This window comes from Bos indicus x Bos taurus, chromosome 13 (assembly GCF_003369695.1).
Source record: "Bos indicus x Bos taurus breed Angus x Brahman F1 hybrid chromosome 13, Bos_hybrid_MaternalHap_v2.0, whole genome shotgun sequence".
In the NCBI taxonomy this organism is placed as follows: domain Eukaryota; kingdom Metazoa; phylum Chordata; class Mammalia; order Artiodactyla; family Bovidae; genus Bos; species Bos indicus x Bos taurus.
The window spans coordinates 28,524,320-28,539,694 of record NC_040088.1 but is presented as its reverse complement, the minus strand read 5'-3'; the positions used below and the strand labels follow the sequence as shown (position 1 = coordinate 28,539,694).

At 63.6% G+C, this 15,375-nt stretch overlaps 1 protein-coding gene across 1 annotated transcript in view; it reads left to right on the top strand.

The window, feature by feature from the left end:
* Positions 1–1,901: 1,901 nt before the first annotated feature.
* Positions 1,902–15,375, top strand: part of LAMA5 (laminin subunit alpha 5) — a 51,637-nt gene continuing 38,163 nt past the window's right edge. The window contains exons 1-2 of the mRNA XM_027559079.1: positions 1,902–2,233; positions 6,909–7,061. Of these exons, the coding sequence (XP_027414880.1) occupies positions 1,955–2,233; positions 6,909–7,061 (432 nt within the window). The 5' untranslated portion in view covers positions 1,902–1,954. The remainder of the gene's footprint in view (positions 2,234–6,908; positions 7,062–15,375) is intronic.

The window sequence follows — 15,375 nt, the reverse complement described above, 5'->3', positions numbered from 1 at the left end:
CTCAGAGGGCTCCCACCTCTCACCTCTGTCCCCGGGCCCCTCCATGGGTGTTGAGAAGCTGACATGGGGGGCAGCCTGGGTGGAGGGTTCCCAGCTCCAGCCCCCAGGATGCCAGGCCACCAGAGCCAAGGGGGTGACAGTGCCAGGGCCAGAGCGCACTGCTGTGATGTGTGTTATGGGGGCACCTCTGGGCAGTAGGGAGGGCGGGGCGAGGACAGGTCAAATCCCCCATCTGGAAACCCTGCTACTTGCCCAGAGGCAGCTCTCCTCTCAAGGGGTCATAAATTAGCCAGTGAGCTGGCCTGTCAAGGCACCAGGACTCTGGATTCCTTCCTGTCCACCTGCCCCTCCCCCATCTAGGCCAGGCCCTCTCCAACTCAGAGGGTATCTGGGGAGGAACAACCTCTTCTCCCCCTCCCCCAGGTGGAGTTACAGAATAGCCTGGGAGCAGAGGGAGATGAGAAAGAAGGGAAAGGAGAGAGAGGGGAGGAGGGAGCCAGCCCACACTGCCTGCCTGTCTCAACTCTGCAGAGAAGCTGCCGTCCAGCCCCTGGGATTCAGGATTTGCAGAAGGCCAGGGACAGCCAGAAAGATGTGACCAGTGGTGTGACCTTCCGGGAACAACTACTGGGGCAGGACCCGCCAGGACCAGCTGGCTGCCACCCCACACACTTACTCAACTCCCCAGGACTGTCCAGGGGGTCCCACGTGGGACAGACACCCAGCTGGCCTAGCTCATAGACTGGGGGCCCTGCCAGCCCAGCAGCTGCGCCAGCCCCATCAGGGCTTCCCTTGAGGCGGATGTGGGCCAGGAGCTGAAGGAGGGGAGGAGACCCAGTGGCCGAAGCCACCCAAACGCAAAAACAGCTGGGACACAATCCTGAGACACAATCCTGAGCTTGGCGTCTCTTCCAGCCCCATTTCCCCAGTGTCCTTGAGCACCTGCCCTGAGCCTGAGGGTTCCACTAGCAGACAGAGACGGTGGCACCAGGGTGAGCTCACACTTGGCCCCCCCCTTCACACAGCAGGTGCTCAATAGATGCCCTCCTTTGCAGCCAGTCTTCCTGGCACCTACGGGGCTCTGAGTATCCTCCCTTCACTGCAGAGGGCCCCACTTCCCCGTTTTAGAGAATTTTTAAACCAAACCCTGCGCAGGCAGGAGTCAGGTGGGGTTGAATCTGACCTGGCCCCTCGCAAGGGAACACGGAGTCCGCAATGAGGGGTCTCCCTCTCCCTCTGCAGATCGGATTGTCTCCGGGGCCACTACCCACCGCCATTCACAGCCGGCAGAGTGCACCTTCCTGCACACCTGCTGGATGAGGCAGAATGGGGGCCAGTACCATGCGCAAAACACGGAAAACCAGCCGGCGAGAGGCGGCCAGGATGCGCTGCGCTCCGGGTTTCACATCTCAATCCCAGGGACTCCGCGTTTGGGCTCCCTGGCTGCGGTCATTCGAGTCGCTCTGCCGGTTCTGGGGTCGCGGGTGGGGACGGGCTGGGCCCGGATTGGACCCGAGGCGAGCGGCGCCGAACCCGGGACCGCCGGGGACCCTCGGCCGCCTAGAGGTGCCCGAAGTTAGGGAAACAAAGAGCGGATCCGCTGGACCGAGAGGAGCGGGCCGGCGCGTCCGGGGCCGCGGTGCTGGAGGGCGCAGGGGGCCGCCAGGAACCGGGAGCCACGCCCCGGGGCCGCCTGGGCGCAGCATTCCCACGGCCCGGCCCGAGATCAGCAGGTGTCCCCCTTCCAGGAGGCCGGCCGGGCCGGGGTCCCAAGGGTTAAGGCGGCCGGCCGCCCCTCCCCCCGGCCTCCCCCGCCCCCTCCCCGGGGCGCGGGGCCGAAGCTCCCGGGCGGGCCGGGGCGGGGCCTGACGTCCGCGGGCGGAGCGAGCCGAGCCCGGCCGGGCGCCGCAGACCCGCCGGGCTCCCGCCTCGCCCGCAGTCCCCGAGCTGGAAGATGGCGAAACCGGGCGCGCGGCCCCGCGATTCCTGGGGCCCCGCGCCGCTGCTGCTGGCCGGACTGGCGTTGCTGGGCGCGGCGCGGGCGCGGGCGGCGGGCGGTGGCTTCAGCCTGCACCCGCCCTACTTCAACCTGGCTGAGGGCGCCCGCATCGCCGCCTCGGCCACCTGCGGCGAGGAGGCCCCTGCGCGCGGCGCCCCGCGCCCCACCGAGGACCTCTACTGCAAGTTGGTGGGGGGCCCCGTGGCCGGCGGGGACCCCAACCAGACCATCCAGGTGAGCGAGGGCGGGAGGCCGGGCGGGGGTGGTGGGGACGCCCGCGCGGGGCGAGCACCGGGCTCAGACTCCGGAATTCCAGCCCTACTAGGCGAAGAGCCCAGGTACGGACCGCGGCCGCCGCCCGTCCCAACGCCCCAGTTCTGCATTTCGGGGGACGGAAGGGACCCCAGCTCGGCCCTTCTGGTTCAGCCAGAGAAGTGCGCTTCCCGCCGGGAAGGCGGCACGCAACCGACCCGGGCGCGGCCGGCACCGGTCGAGTTCGGCAGCGGTGACGAGCTGGACGGGAGGGGCTGGTGCCTGGTCCCTGGCGGCCCCGAGTCCCGGGATCCCGGCGAGGGCGGGACTTGGCTTCCGTGGCCGGCTGCCTGTGGGGAGGGGGCCGACCGCTCCGCCTTCCTCCGGGACAGGCTGGAACCTGCTGGCGACGGGATGGGCCAGGGATGGGGGCGGAAGGGCCAGACACAGGAGTGCTAACTCCGGCTGGAGGGTTGAAGCTGTCCCCGCCGGGGTTTCTAGGGAGTCGGTTGGACCCTCGAGGTTGGAGGAGGACAGACAGAGGGGTTTTTAACTGGGGATGAGAGCTCGGAGGTGTAATCAGGGGCATCTCTCTGCCTGGGGGCGGAGTAGGGCCTGCTCTGGAGGTTCCCTGACACTCCATGCAGGGCCCATCCTCCCATCCCTGTCCTACCTTAGGGAGAGTCTGGGGGCCCCAAGGCTGTTGTAACCTGAGCCTCAGCCTCCAGGGACTTGCTGCCACCTTCCTGGTAGGAGAGACTGGGGGAGGGAGGAGCCTTGATGGGGTGATGAATGAGGGAGGTAGTGCTGGGGCCCCTTTACAGGGCCTGCCTGCCCACTCCCCTTGCCCCCCTCCAACCCCATGGGGGTGGATAGAAGTGAGAGGGGGCCCTGGTGCGGCAGTGTTGTCTGGGACAGAGTATCACTTCCCTTGGGCTCCTGAACACACCTTTCTGGACTCATGCTCTCCTGCAAGCCCTGCCCAGCTGAGGGGGAGGTCTCAAGCCCACATTTCAGGTGGGAAAACTGAGGCCTGTAAAGCCCCAAAGCAGACCAGGATCTGGCTAGGGTGAGCGGGGCCACCTGGACCCCTACCCTGGGCCCTTAATGTCTCTGGGTGACATCAGAGGGGCCAGGTCAAGAGGAGGAGCTTGTGGGGGGCTCCAAAGCTGCCCAGAGGGCCTGGCTAAGTGCCCGCCCCCAGATGCTCCCCCGGGATTTCACAGCTAATCAGCTCAGGCTCCAGGCCACCTCCCCCTGCCCACCTGTGCTGCCTGCCCAGGCCGTTGAGGAAGGGCTGCTTATTACCTCCTCACAGTGTTTACGGAGAAGGCAATGGCACCCCACTTCAGTACTCTTGCCTGGGAAATCCCATGGACGGAGGAGCCTGGTAGGCTGCTAAGAGTTGGACACGACTAAGCGACTTCACTTTCACTTTTCACTTTCATGCATTGGAGCAGGAAATGACAACCCACTCCAGTGTTCTTGCCTGGAGAATCCCAGGGACGGGGGAGCCTGGTGGACTGCCGTCTATGGGGTCGCACAGAGTCGGACACGACTAAAGCGACTTAGCAGCAGCAGCAGCAGCACAGTATGTAAAGGAGCAGCCCAGGAGCTGATGGCCTGTGCCCAAGGCCCTCTCCTTAGCTGTATGGCTTCCTCCTATCCCAGTCTCAGGCTCCTCATCTATAAAATGGGTACATCACGAGGGCCGCCTCACCTGAAGCCGTGAGCTTGGCCTGCCTAAGGGGCCTGGGAGGCAGTCTGTCACACAGTGACCGCTTGGCAAGTGGCCGTGGCCGTGGCGTTGCAGGCAAGGGCCCTGAGCAAAACTTGAGTCCTGCACTCCCGGTCTAGCAGGTTAGGACTGAGGCCTCACTTTAAAAGTCTGCAGCGCTCAGTTATGGCACCCCTGTTTGGAGGCTGCCAGCATGGCCAGAAACACTGATGGCCAGCCGTGGTCGAGTCACCGGACCTGCTTCCCTGTCCTCTTAGGGGACGAGGTCTCCTTACCACCCTTGCCTCTTGTTGGGTTGGTAAAGGGCCTTGTCTGCAAGCACCTTCTGGAGCTAAGTGACCAGGCCCACCTCTCCATCCCAAGAACCCAATTTTGTGGGTGGGTCAGGAGGGTCACGTGGTCCACAGCTGCAAGCCAGCAGTTTCTGGGGTCCCCTGGAGGAAATGGGGCAGAAGCTGGCTGGGGACATGCCACCCAGGGCACAGGATGAGCCCTGCTGTACATTGGGTCGAGGCAGTCCTGTGGGCAGCTGGGGCAGGCAGAGGGTAACTTGGGGATCTGGCCCTGTGACTTCAGGTGGGCACGTGAGATATTCTGGGCTGGCCCCAGCACTGCAGGGGAAGTCGGGGGCTCAGCTGCCAGCATGGTGACTCACTGGGAGGGGAAGTCCTTATCACTGCTCCTTGCTTCCTTGTTCTGTTCCCAGCAGGACCCTCTGCAGCAGAGGGGCGGAGGGAACCTCGTTTCCCCACCCCTCCACCCCCGGCTCCATCCACTGTGCGCCCACATCAGGCGGCCCTGCTGTGGCCCTGACTCTCTGGGTGGACCTGAGCAGACATTTCCGTTGTCTCTTTTGACCAAGGCAGTCTTCTTTGGAAGGCCCACCACCCCAGCCAGACGGCCCTACCCACCTCCTCTGAGAGCCCCACCAGGCCCCAGACAGCTTGCACACATGTGCTCCGTGTTTCCCATGATCGTCTCTGAGCCCACCCTCTGGGAGCTCTCACAGTCTGGGACCCGGAGCCTGGGTTCCTCCATGTGAGCTGGTGGTATGGCTTGTACAGATGGTGCCCCTCTTTTGGGTGTCCTGCCCATTGCTCCTGCTCCTCTGTGTGGCAGCTCTGGGTCATGACTTCAGGGATGCAGTTAAGAGCAAGGCAGGGGGACTTCTCTCATGGTCCAGTGGCTAAAACTTTGTGCTCGCAATGTAGGGAGCTTGTGTTCGATCCCTGGTCAGGGAACTAGATCCCACATGCTGCAACAAAAAGATCCAGTGTGCCACAAGTAAGACCTGGTGCAGCCAGATAAATAAATAAAATAAATATAAAAACAAGGCAGGTGCACGCCACCCCCTCATCCCCTCTGCCCAAGGAGGCAGTAAATGAAGAATCGCCAACAGCCTCGTGACAGAATAAATAAAGCAGAGTGGTGGGGGGTGGGGGGTGTCAGGTCAGCTTCTTGGGTGGTCCTACACAATGGGGCCCTGCTAAGGAGTAACAGCTGATCTGGAGATCAGGGTTCCAGGGCCATAGGGAGAGGGTAGAGGGGGGTCTCCCCAAGCACCCAACACAGAGGGTTCTGCTGCTTGGCACCCAGGCTGCCACCTCTTGGTCTTGCTGTCCTGGCCACAGGGTGGAAGCCGTGAGCAGGTGTGTCCAGGGGAGGCAGGGGCGCACCTTGCCTGGGTGGAGGCTGGGAGCTCTTAGGCTGCCAGGCCTGGGAGGGGGGACAGGGCATCTCCCACGCTCCCAACTCCTAGGAGGAGATCTGGCCCCCTGGGAGGCTGGGAGGGGTGGAGCAGCCACATTTCCCAGACGCAGCCTCTCTGGGCCTCAATCAGTGCCAAGTCTCCGAGGGCCGCCTTTGTGTGCGAAGGGACAGCAGGTCTGGTTTCCTCTGGGCTGGGGGGTTGGGCCTCCACTGGGCCAGCAGCCAGGGCCCAGCGCTGCCCCCTACCCCAGCCTGGGCTTCCAGCACCTGCTCCTACCCCATGGGGACAGCAGGCCGGGATGGCGCTGGGAGCCCTTGTGTCCCCCGCCAGAGGACTGGGCCCTGGCAGGTGGCTGGACCGTGACAGAAGCAGCTGCCAGGCCCTGCGTGGGATCCATTAATCCTGCAGTGGCTGCAGCAGGTGCCAGCATTACGCCCACTCTTCAGACAGGGCAGTGAGACTCAGCCGCTGCTGGGATCTGGCCGGGTCCCAGAGCTCGGAAATGGCAGAGCCAGCAGGTCCCGGCCTCGTCTGCCGGCTGCCCACGTGCCTGCCCTCTGGGGCCTCCCCACAGGCTGCCTCCCTGGAGACCCTGCTCCATGGCTCTGGGTGAGAGCCTGGCAGGGAGGTTTGAGGGATGGGCTGGTAGAGGTGGGGAGGAGCACACACTGGGCCTGGGCCTTCTGACTGTAGCCCTACCTTCCTCCCTCTTTAGGTTCCCACTGGGCCCCATCCTGTGCCAGCCCTTCTAAAGCCCCCTGCAGTGGCCAGCTTTGTGGGGGAAATGACATGTGACTTGCCCCTTAGCCAGCCCTTTGCCCTTCAGCTCCAGTTGCACTGGCCTTCTTGCTGTTTACTTCTAGTTTGCTCTTCCTGCCCCAGGGCCTTTGCACAGCCAGCCCTTCTTCCTGGAGCATACCCTCTTTCATGGTGTAGGACTCAGATGCCGCCTCCTCAAGGAGGCCTACTGTGATTTCTCCACCTGCACTGGGTGCCCCTCCCCCGCCCACTCTCCTGTTTCCTCTATGGCAGGTGTGATCGTCTCACATGAGCTGTGTTGGCACCCAGTGTGTGTTTGCCAAATGAAAGAGTGAACGGCAGACAAGGCTCCGCAGGCTAGGGGTGGGCCCCGTGGGCAGGGGTGGGAATGACCAGAGAGGCAAAAGATCACAGCACGCCTTGGCCATCTGACTACCTCTCCCCCACAGGGCCAGTACTGCGACATCTGCACGGCTGCCAGCAGCAACAGGGCTCACCCCGTGAGCAACGCCATTGACGGCACGGAGCGCTGGTGGCAGAGCCCACCATTGTCCCGGGGCCTGGAGTACAACGAGGTCAACGTCACCCTGGACCTGGGCCAGGTATAGTCCCTGTTCTGTCTGCCGCAGCCCTACCCTGTGTCTCTGGCTGAAGGGCTCCCCTTGGGGCATGGACTGGAAGGCAGGGTCTCCACCTAGAGTGGGCTGGGAGGCCGGGCTGGCCCGGGCATGGACGGACTGCTTGTGGCAAGCTCAGCACGGACACAGGCGTGGCAGTGGGCACCTTCCATTGTTTTCTCAGCATCCTCATGATTCACAGCAAGGCAGGAGGCCAGATGGGGGGCTTTCCAGAGGTCACATGGAGAATTAGGGTGAGGGGCACTGGGGGGCTGACACGGAGGTGGGGCTGAAGGCTGTGGGCCCTGTGCCCCTGGCCAGGCGCCCTGGTGTTTACTCAGAGGAATTCCTCCGCAGGGAGCCAGGCCTGCTGGGGAGTGGGAGGGGCTGCAGGAATGCACAGGCCAGCGGAAGTGGACATTCCTAGGATACCTGTGCTGCGGGGCCACCCAAGGGTTAGGTGTGCCCCCCCAACTCCCATTCAGGCGGGCAGGAGGGTGTCAGGTATTTCCCCCTTTGGTGGATCTGGGCTGGTTCAGGCTCACACTCCCACTCCCCACAAGGTATCTGGCCTTGGAATCCTGGCCTGTGAAAGGGGCCAGCAGTCCCATCGCCTCCTTGGGTGGAGCGGGGTGGGGGTGGCAGGTTGATGAGGCCGAGCCCAGAAGCAGCCAGCTCTGGGCTTGCCTGGGCATCGGGCTCAGGGTTGATCCTGCTCGACCCCACGCTCACCCCTTCCCTGGTCACATGAGCCCAGGGGCCTGAGTCCAGGCCGGCTTAGCCACATCCTGGTGTGTGACCTGGTGGGTCTCTGCTCCTCCACTGGGCCTCCATCCTGCTCTCACCTTGAGGGCATCCCAGGAGAGGTGGGGACACATCTCCTGGAAGCCTGGCTGGGTGGGAGGCGGGCCCTGCAGGCGGGTTTAGTGGGCAGTGTTGGTTGCCTCCTGCCCCCACCTGGAGGCCTGGTGGGCAGGGGTTGGTGAGGGGAATGGGTTTGAGTCCCAGTAAGTGGCCTGGGAGTTCCAGGGGAATGGAGGGGTGGGGTTAGCTCTTAGGCCCTGGGAGGGGCTCCCTTCCTAGGCCCTGCAGGAGGCCCCTGGGCTGCCAGGTCTGGGGGGCACCAGGCCCACTGCCCTTCAGCTCACTGGGCCTTCACCACACCTGTGCTCTCTTCCCTTCCGCCGGGAGCATGAGAGGGACCTCAGCAACCCTGTGTGCCCCAGGGTGCCCCTGTCTCTGGCACTGCCCTAGAGGGGTTGCCAGGGAGGGAGAGGGGGACATGGACTCTGCTGCTGCCCTGGGGTCAGCAGGGGAGCTTGTGCTGAGCCGCTGGGTCCTTCTCGCCCCTCCTCCTCTGTGGACAAGCCTGGCCAGACTGGGGCAGGGCAGGGGTGCTCTCTGGGCACACAGTGGTCTGGCCTCCCGAAGCAGGTGGGCACAGTGCCCTCCCGAGGTGCAGTGGGTGGGGCCAAGGGGGAGCTCGGACAGTGCTAACACCACCCCACCCCCTCCCCGTCTTTGTGGCCCCCTGCGCCTCGGTGTCTATCTGTGTAAGAGGTGCGGAGGCAGGCGGGACATTTGCCCTGCAGACTGGACCTGCGCTGGGGCCACGGTTTCATTCTGTGTGCGTCTTGCCCACCAAGACTCGGTTTCCCCAAATGTAAAATGACACAAATGGGAAAGCGACCGTTTCCAGCCCTGCTTGTGGGAGATCGACTCTCCCACCCGCCGACTGCTCTTCCTCTCTCTCTCCCCGTCCTCTCTTTTTGTCACCCTCTCACCCATCCATCTACCCACCCACCGTCCCACTCATCCATCTACCTACCCACCCACCAGCCCATCCACCTAACATCTGTCTACCCGCCAACCCTTTGCTCTTCTCATGTCCCTACCCCTCCCTTCTTCCTTCTCCTCTTTATGACTTATGGAAGCCCCCGTCTTGGTTAAGGGGATGCCAGCCTTGGTTGGGGCTGGGGCAGGGGAGCCTAGGACGTGCCCAGTTGCGTGCTTTGGAGTTGAGTGGAGTGGAAGCACCCAGTGTCCAGCTCCGTGAAGAGAGAAAACCCTTTCCTAGGCATGTTTCTGAGCCACGGTGGAATTTCAGAGATGACTCCCGCGTTCACCACCTTCCCTTTAGGAAAAGGAGCTCATTGCCCCTTCCTCCCTGAGTCACTGCGTGACGACTGGGTCCCTTTGGCATACCCTGCTCGTGGGGGTTGGGGACAGAGACCAGGCTCCTCGTGGGCAGAGGTGCCCATGGGGGTAGGAAATGGGAGCTCTGGAGGATGGAGGGGGCATAGGCTGGAGTGCTGGGGGAAGGCGTTTTGGAGGCGCCCTCACAGCAACCCTGGGATCTACCTCCTCAAGTGCCCCCAATCTGGTCATGGGAGCAGCTGGCCTGCAGCCAGACTGAGGGTGTCCCGGGCAGGACCCTCCAAGCACACTGGCTGTGCAGGGGAAGAGAGGCCAGTGGGAGGGGCCTGGGGGTTCCCTGGCTTGGGGGCTGGGCCTTCCTTTGGGGCACAGGTCCCCCTGGGGTGGGGCTGGGTCTTCTGTCGGGAGGCAGTGAGTGGGCAATGAGGTTGGGCCCTCCCCCTGCGGCGGCTGCCAGGGGCCTTTGTTCTGGGATGTGAAGCGGATGCCCCAGGAAAGCGGGTGGGGGCGGGGCAGCTGGCCCTGGGCATCAGGAGGACTTCCTGCCCCGGGAGGCCAGGGAGGACTGCTGGCAGCTCCTCTTCCTCCTCACCCTGGGGGTGGGGCTGCGGCTGGTGCGGCCTGGTCCCTGTAGCGTCCATCTGTCCTGGGGCCTTGAGGAGTCTTCTGCCTGTCTCTCTTCATCACCTCTGACCTTCCCCAGGATGGGGCAGGGGTTACTGCACTCTATTCCCCCCATTTTGCAGATGGAGAAACCAAGGCCCCAGGAGTGAGGGCCTGGCCAAGAAGGGCGTGGAGAGGTCCAGGCCTCCACTTCTGCCCTGCTGACCTTGGCCAGGACCCCAGACCTGAGAGGACAGTCTGTGGGGCTGAGCCTGTGGGATGCAAGCCTCAGAGAGGGTCTCTGTGGCTGGAGACCGAGGGGGCACTGTCCCGAGTCCCAGCAGTGGCCTGCCTGGGGGTCCTCAAGGGTCCAGCCAGCGGGTTCTTGCTACCTCCTGTCTCCCCCTCTTGCCTGCCGCAGACTCCCTGTTCTGAGCCTCACCCTCTGTGTTCCCAGGGGGCCTTAGGGAGCTGGGCAGGGTGAGTAAGGGCTGGTTCTAGGGGGGAGTCCCCTCCCTCTCCAGATGCCCCCTGGTGGCCCAGTCATGGGGGAGGGCCTCTCCCCAGCAGCCCCTACCTGTGGGCTCAGCCCTCACTCCTCAGATGCAGAGGCAGGTGAGGAATAGAGGTCCCCTCCCAGCTGTGGGCTGTGTTCTCTGCTTGTGCCCTGGGTGGAACAGCCCTTTGTCCCAGCCCTGAAAGGCCAGGCCTGGAGGGAGGAGACTGGAGACCAGGTGAGGGGTACAGTGGAGGGCATTTGGGCTGGCAGTGGGGTGTAGGCTGGGGGGCTGGGTGGGAGGCCAAAAGTGTTGGTTGGGAGACTGAAAATGCCAGGGTGAGGGGTCTGCCCTCCCTGAGGAACAGTGAGGAGGCAGGGAGGGCACCAGCTGCCCCTCCACCCCCACCACAGGGGGGTTGGAGCCCCAGTGTGGAGGAGAGGCCGGGCTGACTGTGCCTCGGGCCCTCCTCTGGACGTGGGCTGTGAGCACGTGCCTGGGCCTTGCTGCTCACGAGGGCCCCAGACGTGCTGGCTGCTTTGTGGTCAGGACCCCCTATGCAGCTCTACCCTGCCCACCCTGGTCCCGGGCTCTGAGCTGGTCAGTCTGGAGCTCCCTAGGCAGGCAGCCTGGCCTGCTGGGTTATGAGGTCACGGTCACTGGCCTGGCTGGCCAGGCCTAGCTGGGCTCTCAGCCATGTGGGCAGCGCCCCAGGAGGGTCAGCGGGGTTGCTCAAGGGAAGTGGCTGGAAGTATGGCTGAGACCGGCCAGGCTCTGGTTACAGGTGTGGGGGTCTGGACCAGACACAGCCTCTTGGGATGGGCTCCCTGGTGGGGCGGGTTAAGAGCCTGGGGGTCTGGGACAGCCTCCCCAGGTTGAGTCTTCAGGCCAGCAGGGCCTGCCTGTCGCTTCTCTCCTTGTGGGAGCTGGGAGACCCTGCCTCAGCTCGTCCCTTGGCTTGAAGGACACAGGGTCAGAGGGGCTGCCAGGGGCTGGGACTGGGGGCCATTTGTCCTCTGCCCCTGCTGCCACCCTCCCCGGCCATCATGGCACGCAGCAACACTCCGGCCTCCTCATACTGAGCCCCCCAGGCTCCTTCTGTCTGTTTTTAAACAAACGCTGTGGCGTTGGCTTCCAGCAACACAGCTCACACTGAAGTCTATAAACTGTTTGGGTGTTGGGGTCCTCTTGGGATAAACTCCACTTCCTATGGCCTGAGGCTGGCCATCTGGCCTGACCTGGGCCAGGCTGCAGGGGATGTGGGACAGAGACAGGAGCTCTGGTGGGGGGGGGGGGGTGGGCCTGAAACCCCTCCCTTCAAGGCAGGGGCCCCAAGACAGCATATGGGTGGTGTCTGAACTCCCTCCCAAGCCCAGCTCCATTGAGGTGCTGGGCCACATGGGTGTTTGCCCTTCACTCTAGCTGGTGAGCTCCTATAGAGCTGTCAGATTGCCCAATTGCTGAAAATCCCCCTACTTGCTCCACTCTACACACTGGTATGTTGGGCACCTGGCCCCACAGAGTCAGGGCTCCTGGGGCCTCTGTGTGCCCACTCTATGTTTCCAGGTTTTATTTTTTTTTCTAGCAGTGGCTTTTCCACTCCTGTAGTGGCAGCCACGTGTGGCCTGTTTTCAGCTCCCCGTTGTGTGTTATGTGGATGGCCATTCTTATTTACCCAGCTGGGGGCCTGAGTTGATGTGCCCACTAGGCCACCCCCACTCCCCACCTCGCGCTGTAGCATTTATGTTTATCAAGGTTTCTAAATCGGGTCTCCAGGGAGAGGGCAAACCCAGGGTGCTGGCTCAACTAGATTCAGCACACAGGGCCCTGAGGCCAGTCCAACGGTCTGGGGTGGTGGTCCAGGAGGTCTGGGTGCCCCTGGGAACAAAGGGGGAGCTGGTCCGGACGCCTGGTCTAGGAGGGGCTTCCTGCCCCACCCGGCCCGGTTGGGACCCTGGCCCATCCCTGGGAATCAGCATGGGGCCCTGCTTCCTGTGGGGTCAGGCTGAGTCACAGGCTGCCTGGTGATTCATGCTGGCGGCCCAGCGGGTGGGGGCAGGGTGCTCCCTCCCCAGGACAGGGGCACAGGGCCTGGCTCGGGTCAAAGGTGGAGTGTGCTGGCTCTGATGACCTTGTGCTTCCAGAGGCTCCAGCATCAGCCATGTCCTTGGTACATGGGTGCCTGAGCCCAGGAGTCTTCCTGCCTGCTGTCCCCTCCTGTACCCCTGTCCCTGGGGCTATGGAGACCCCCTGGGGGTCTGCAGTAGCGGCTTCCTCTCTAGCCCTCCCTGTGTCTTCTGACTCCAGCCCATCCCTTGTTTGCCCTCCCCACCCCCCAATCTCTGCCTCTGGTGTGGCTCTGGGTGACCTCTGCTCGCCTGCAGGAACAGGTGGCCTCTTCTCTTTGGAGACTCTCCGAGTCTTCACACCCTTTCTTCAGGTCTTGCACCCTGACCCCCGGCCTCTGACCTCTGCTGTGTTTGTCCCACTACTCCCTGCCCACCCTGGACCATCTAGCCACTGAGGCCTGGGATGCACCCAGGCTCTCCAGGCTCCGCCACCCGCTCTAGGCAGCGGTCACAGGGCAGACCCCCTCCTGGCGAGCCTGGCCCTCCGAGGTCAGGCTGGGTGGGGGGTGCTGTGGCTGAGAGGCGGGTCCGGCTGCTGTCCTGGAGACGTGCCTGCCCCAGAATAGCCAGATTTTTAAAAATAACTCAGGAGGCTTTTGTTTGGCTTTTGCTTTAAAAGACTTTTTTCCTTTTGCTCAGAGCTCTGTAGCAGCGGGAAAGGTCAGGGGAGCTGGCAGCTGAGCAGAGTGGAGCGGGCGGGGACGGCGTGGGGAGGGCCGTGTCCAGGGAGGCCAGGGGTCTGCACTCGCTCCGGGTCATGCCCGGGGCGGCTGTGCGGCTCCCCGAAGCAGAATGGGGACAGATGGGAGAGCTGAACATATGCCGTCCCGTCCCTCCAGCCTGCTGTGACAGTGAGACAACCAGGTGGACAGATGGACAGAAGGCAGGGGTCTTCCTTGGAGCACACCCAGAGGGCTGGGCCTTGGGCAGGGTTGGGGGGGGTTAGTTTTCATTCTGCCCCTGTCCTGCCTGATTAGCATCTTCAAGTCAATATTTGTGCAAGTGCTCTCAGCTGGGAAAAATGTGTGCAGCCCGCCGACCTGGGGGAGGGACCAAGCTGGCCATGGAGGGTGCAGCCTGGTGGCCTCGCTCAGGGAAAGGCGGGGGTGGGCCCCACGGGGCTCGGAGCAAGGCTTTAATCTCTCTGGGGGCTTTCTGTGGCAGCCATGCTGCCGCCCCCAAAACAGCCTATGTTCAAGTCCAGTGCACACTGAGGCCCCCACTCTGCCGTGTCCCCCTTCCTCATGAAGACCCCTCCTGGCACAGGGGCTGTTTGCGGTCCCCAGGGCTTCCTGGAATGCCTGAGGGGTTGGCCAAGGTGCCTGCCAAGTGTAGGGTCTGTACCCCCAGAGGCTTGAGCCCTTCCCCTGACTGGGCAGGGCCAAGTGGAAGATGACCTCAAGGCCTGGCAATGGGTGAATAGGCCCTCACCCCCTACACACGCCCTGGGAAAGGCCTCTCCCTGCAAAGCCAGGCCTTCCCAGAAGGGCAGGGTTAGGAATGGGCGTGTCTCAGGGTCCTGGGATCTCACAACCCCCGCCCCCTGCCCCACCCCCCACGCCTGGATTCTAGGCGCTGGTCTCCTGAGGGCTGGGCCCTGAGCGGGTCCGTGGTCCCCTCACTGTCCGAGGGGTTACCATAGCAGCTTCAGGTTGACCAGGGGAGGGGGTGACTGTGGGCATTGGGCAGCCCTGGTGGGGACCCCTGCTCTGTCCCTAGGCTTGGGGCCTGGCTCACTGACAGACCAGCTGGTTCCAGAGCAGTGGACACTGGAAGGGGCCTGTTCCCCTGGGCTGGGCAGGGCCTCACTGAGGGGACAGTGAGTGGCCTGAGGTGCGACGTTGCCCTTGAGGCTGGTGAGCAGTTCAGAGCCCACCTGTGAGCAGGTCTGGCATGGGGGTGTGACTGAGGGCCCCGAGGGGTGGGGCGGGCATTGTCCATGGGTGGGGTGCTCACTAGCTGTGTCTCTGCCCTTCGTCTAGGGCCTCAGCTCTCCCCGTGTACAGACTGGGCACCGGGTTCTCCGCCGGCCCTGCCCAGGTCTCCTTGGAGCCCAGACTTTGCACATAGAGAGTGTTCAGAAAATGGCACCTCATCTTTGGCTTTGGGGCAGAGGTGGGGGAGGAGAAGGGGTCATTGGCCCTCTAAGCTGAGGTCTGGGGCACGGGACAGGGGGACATCCAGGGATGCCGACCTCTGGCCCAGAGGGGAGAGACAAAGGAGTGAGGTCAGATTGAGACCCATGCCTCTGGATGAACAGCCTCCCCCGTCCCCCTGGCCATGTGCTGCCCCAACGGCTTGGCCAAGCAGAGCTCCAACTTCTGACTCCTGGGTTGGCAGGGTCTCCCTGGCCCAGCTTTGGAAGGTCCTGTGTTTGTCTCTTGGGGCCTTGTGCCAGTGGCAGGCAGAGGCTGGGCCCTGATGGATCCTCGCTGCCTGCCCCTGTGGCTGGTCAGTGAGTGAAATGTGCAGGTCCTGAGTTGGCTCTGAAGATGATGGGGTCACCAGGATGACTGTGACAGGGGCCCCCATCCTGGGCAGGGGTTTATCGGCCTGCTGTGCAAGGAGGCCAGGCTCCTGGGAGCTTGGGACATCACCTGGCCACCTTCCCAGGCCAGCCACCAGAGCTCTGGGGACAGTGGGATGAGCTTCTGCCATCACTTTGCCCAGCCCCACTGCCTGGGCCCTGTAGACAGGCTGCCTGCGTGTGGGCCCTGTCTGACTTCAGCCCCCATCAGGCTTGTGTGCAGCCTCAGCTGGGGTGGGGCTGGGGAGGGGGTGCGTCTGAGCCCTAAGTCACCCTCAGGCTCAAGAGGGGAGCCCTCCAGAAATGCTGGGTTCTGCTGGTCATCTCTATGTCCCCAGAGCAGGTCTCAGTGGCTCCAGGCTGGCCTGCAAGCCAAGGAGCTGCTC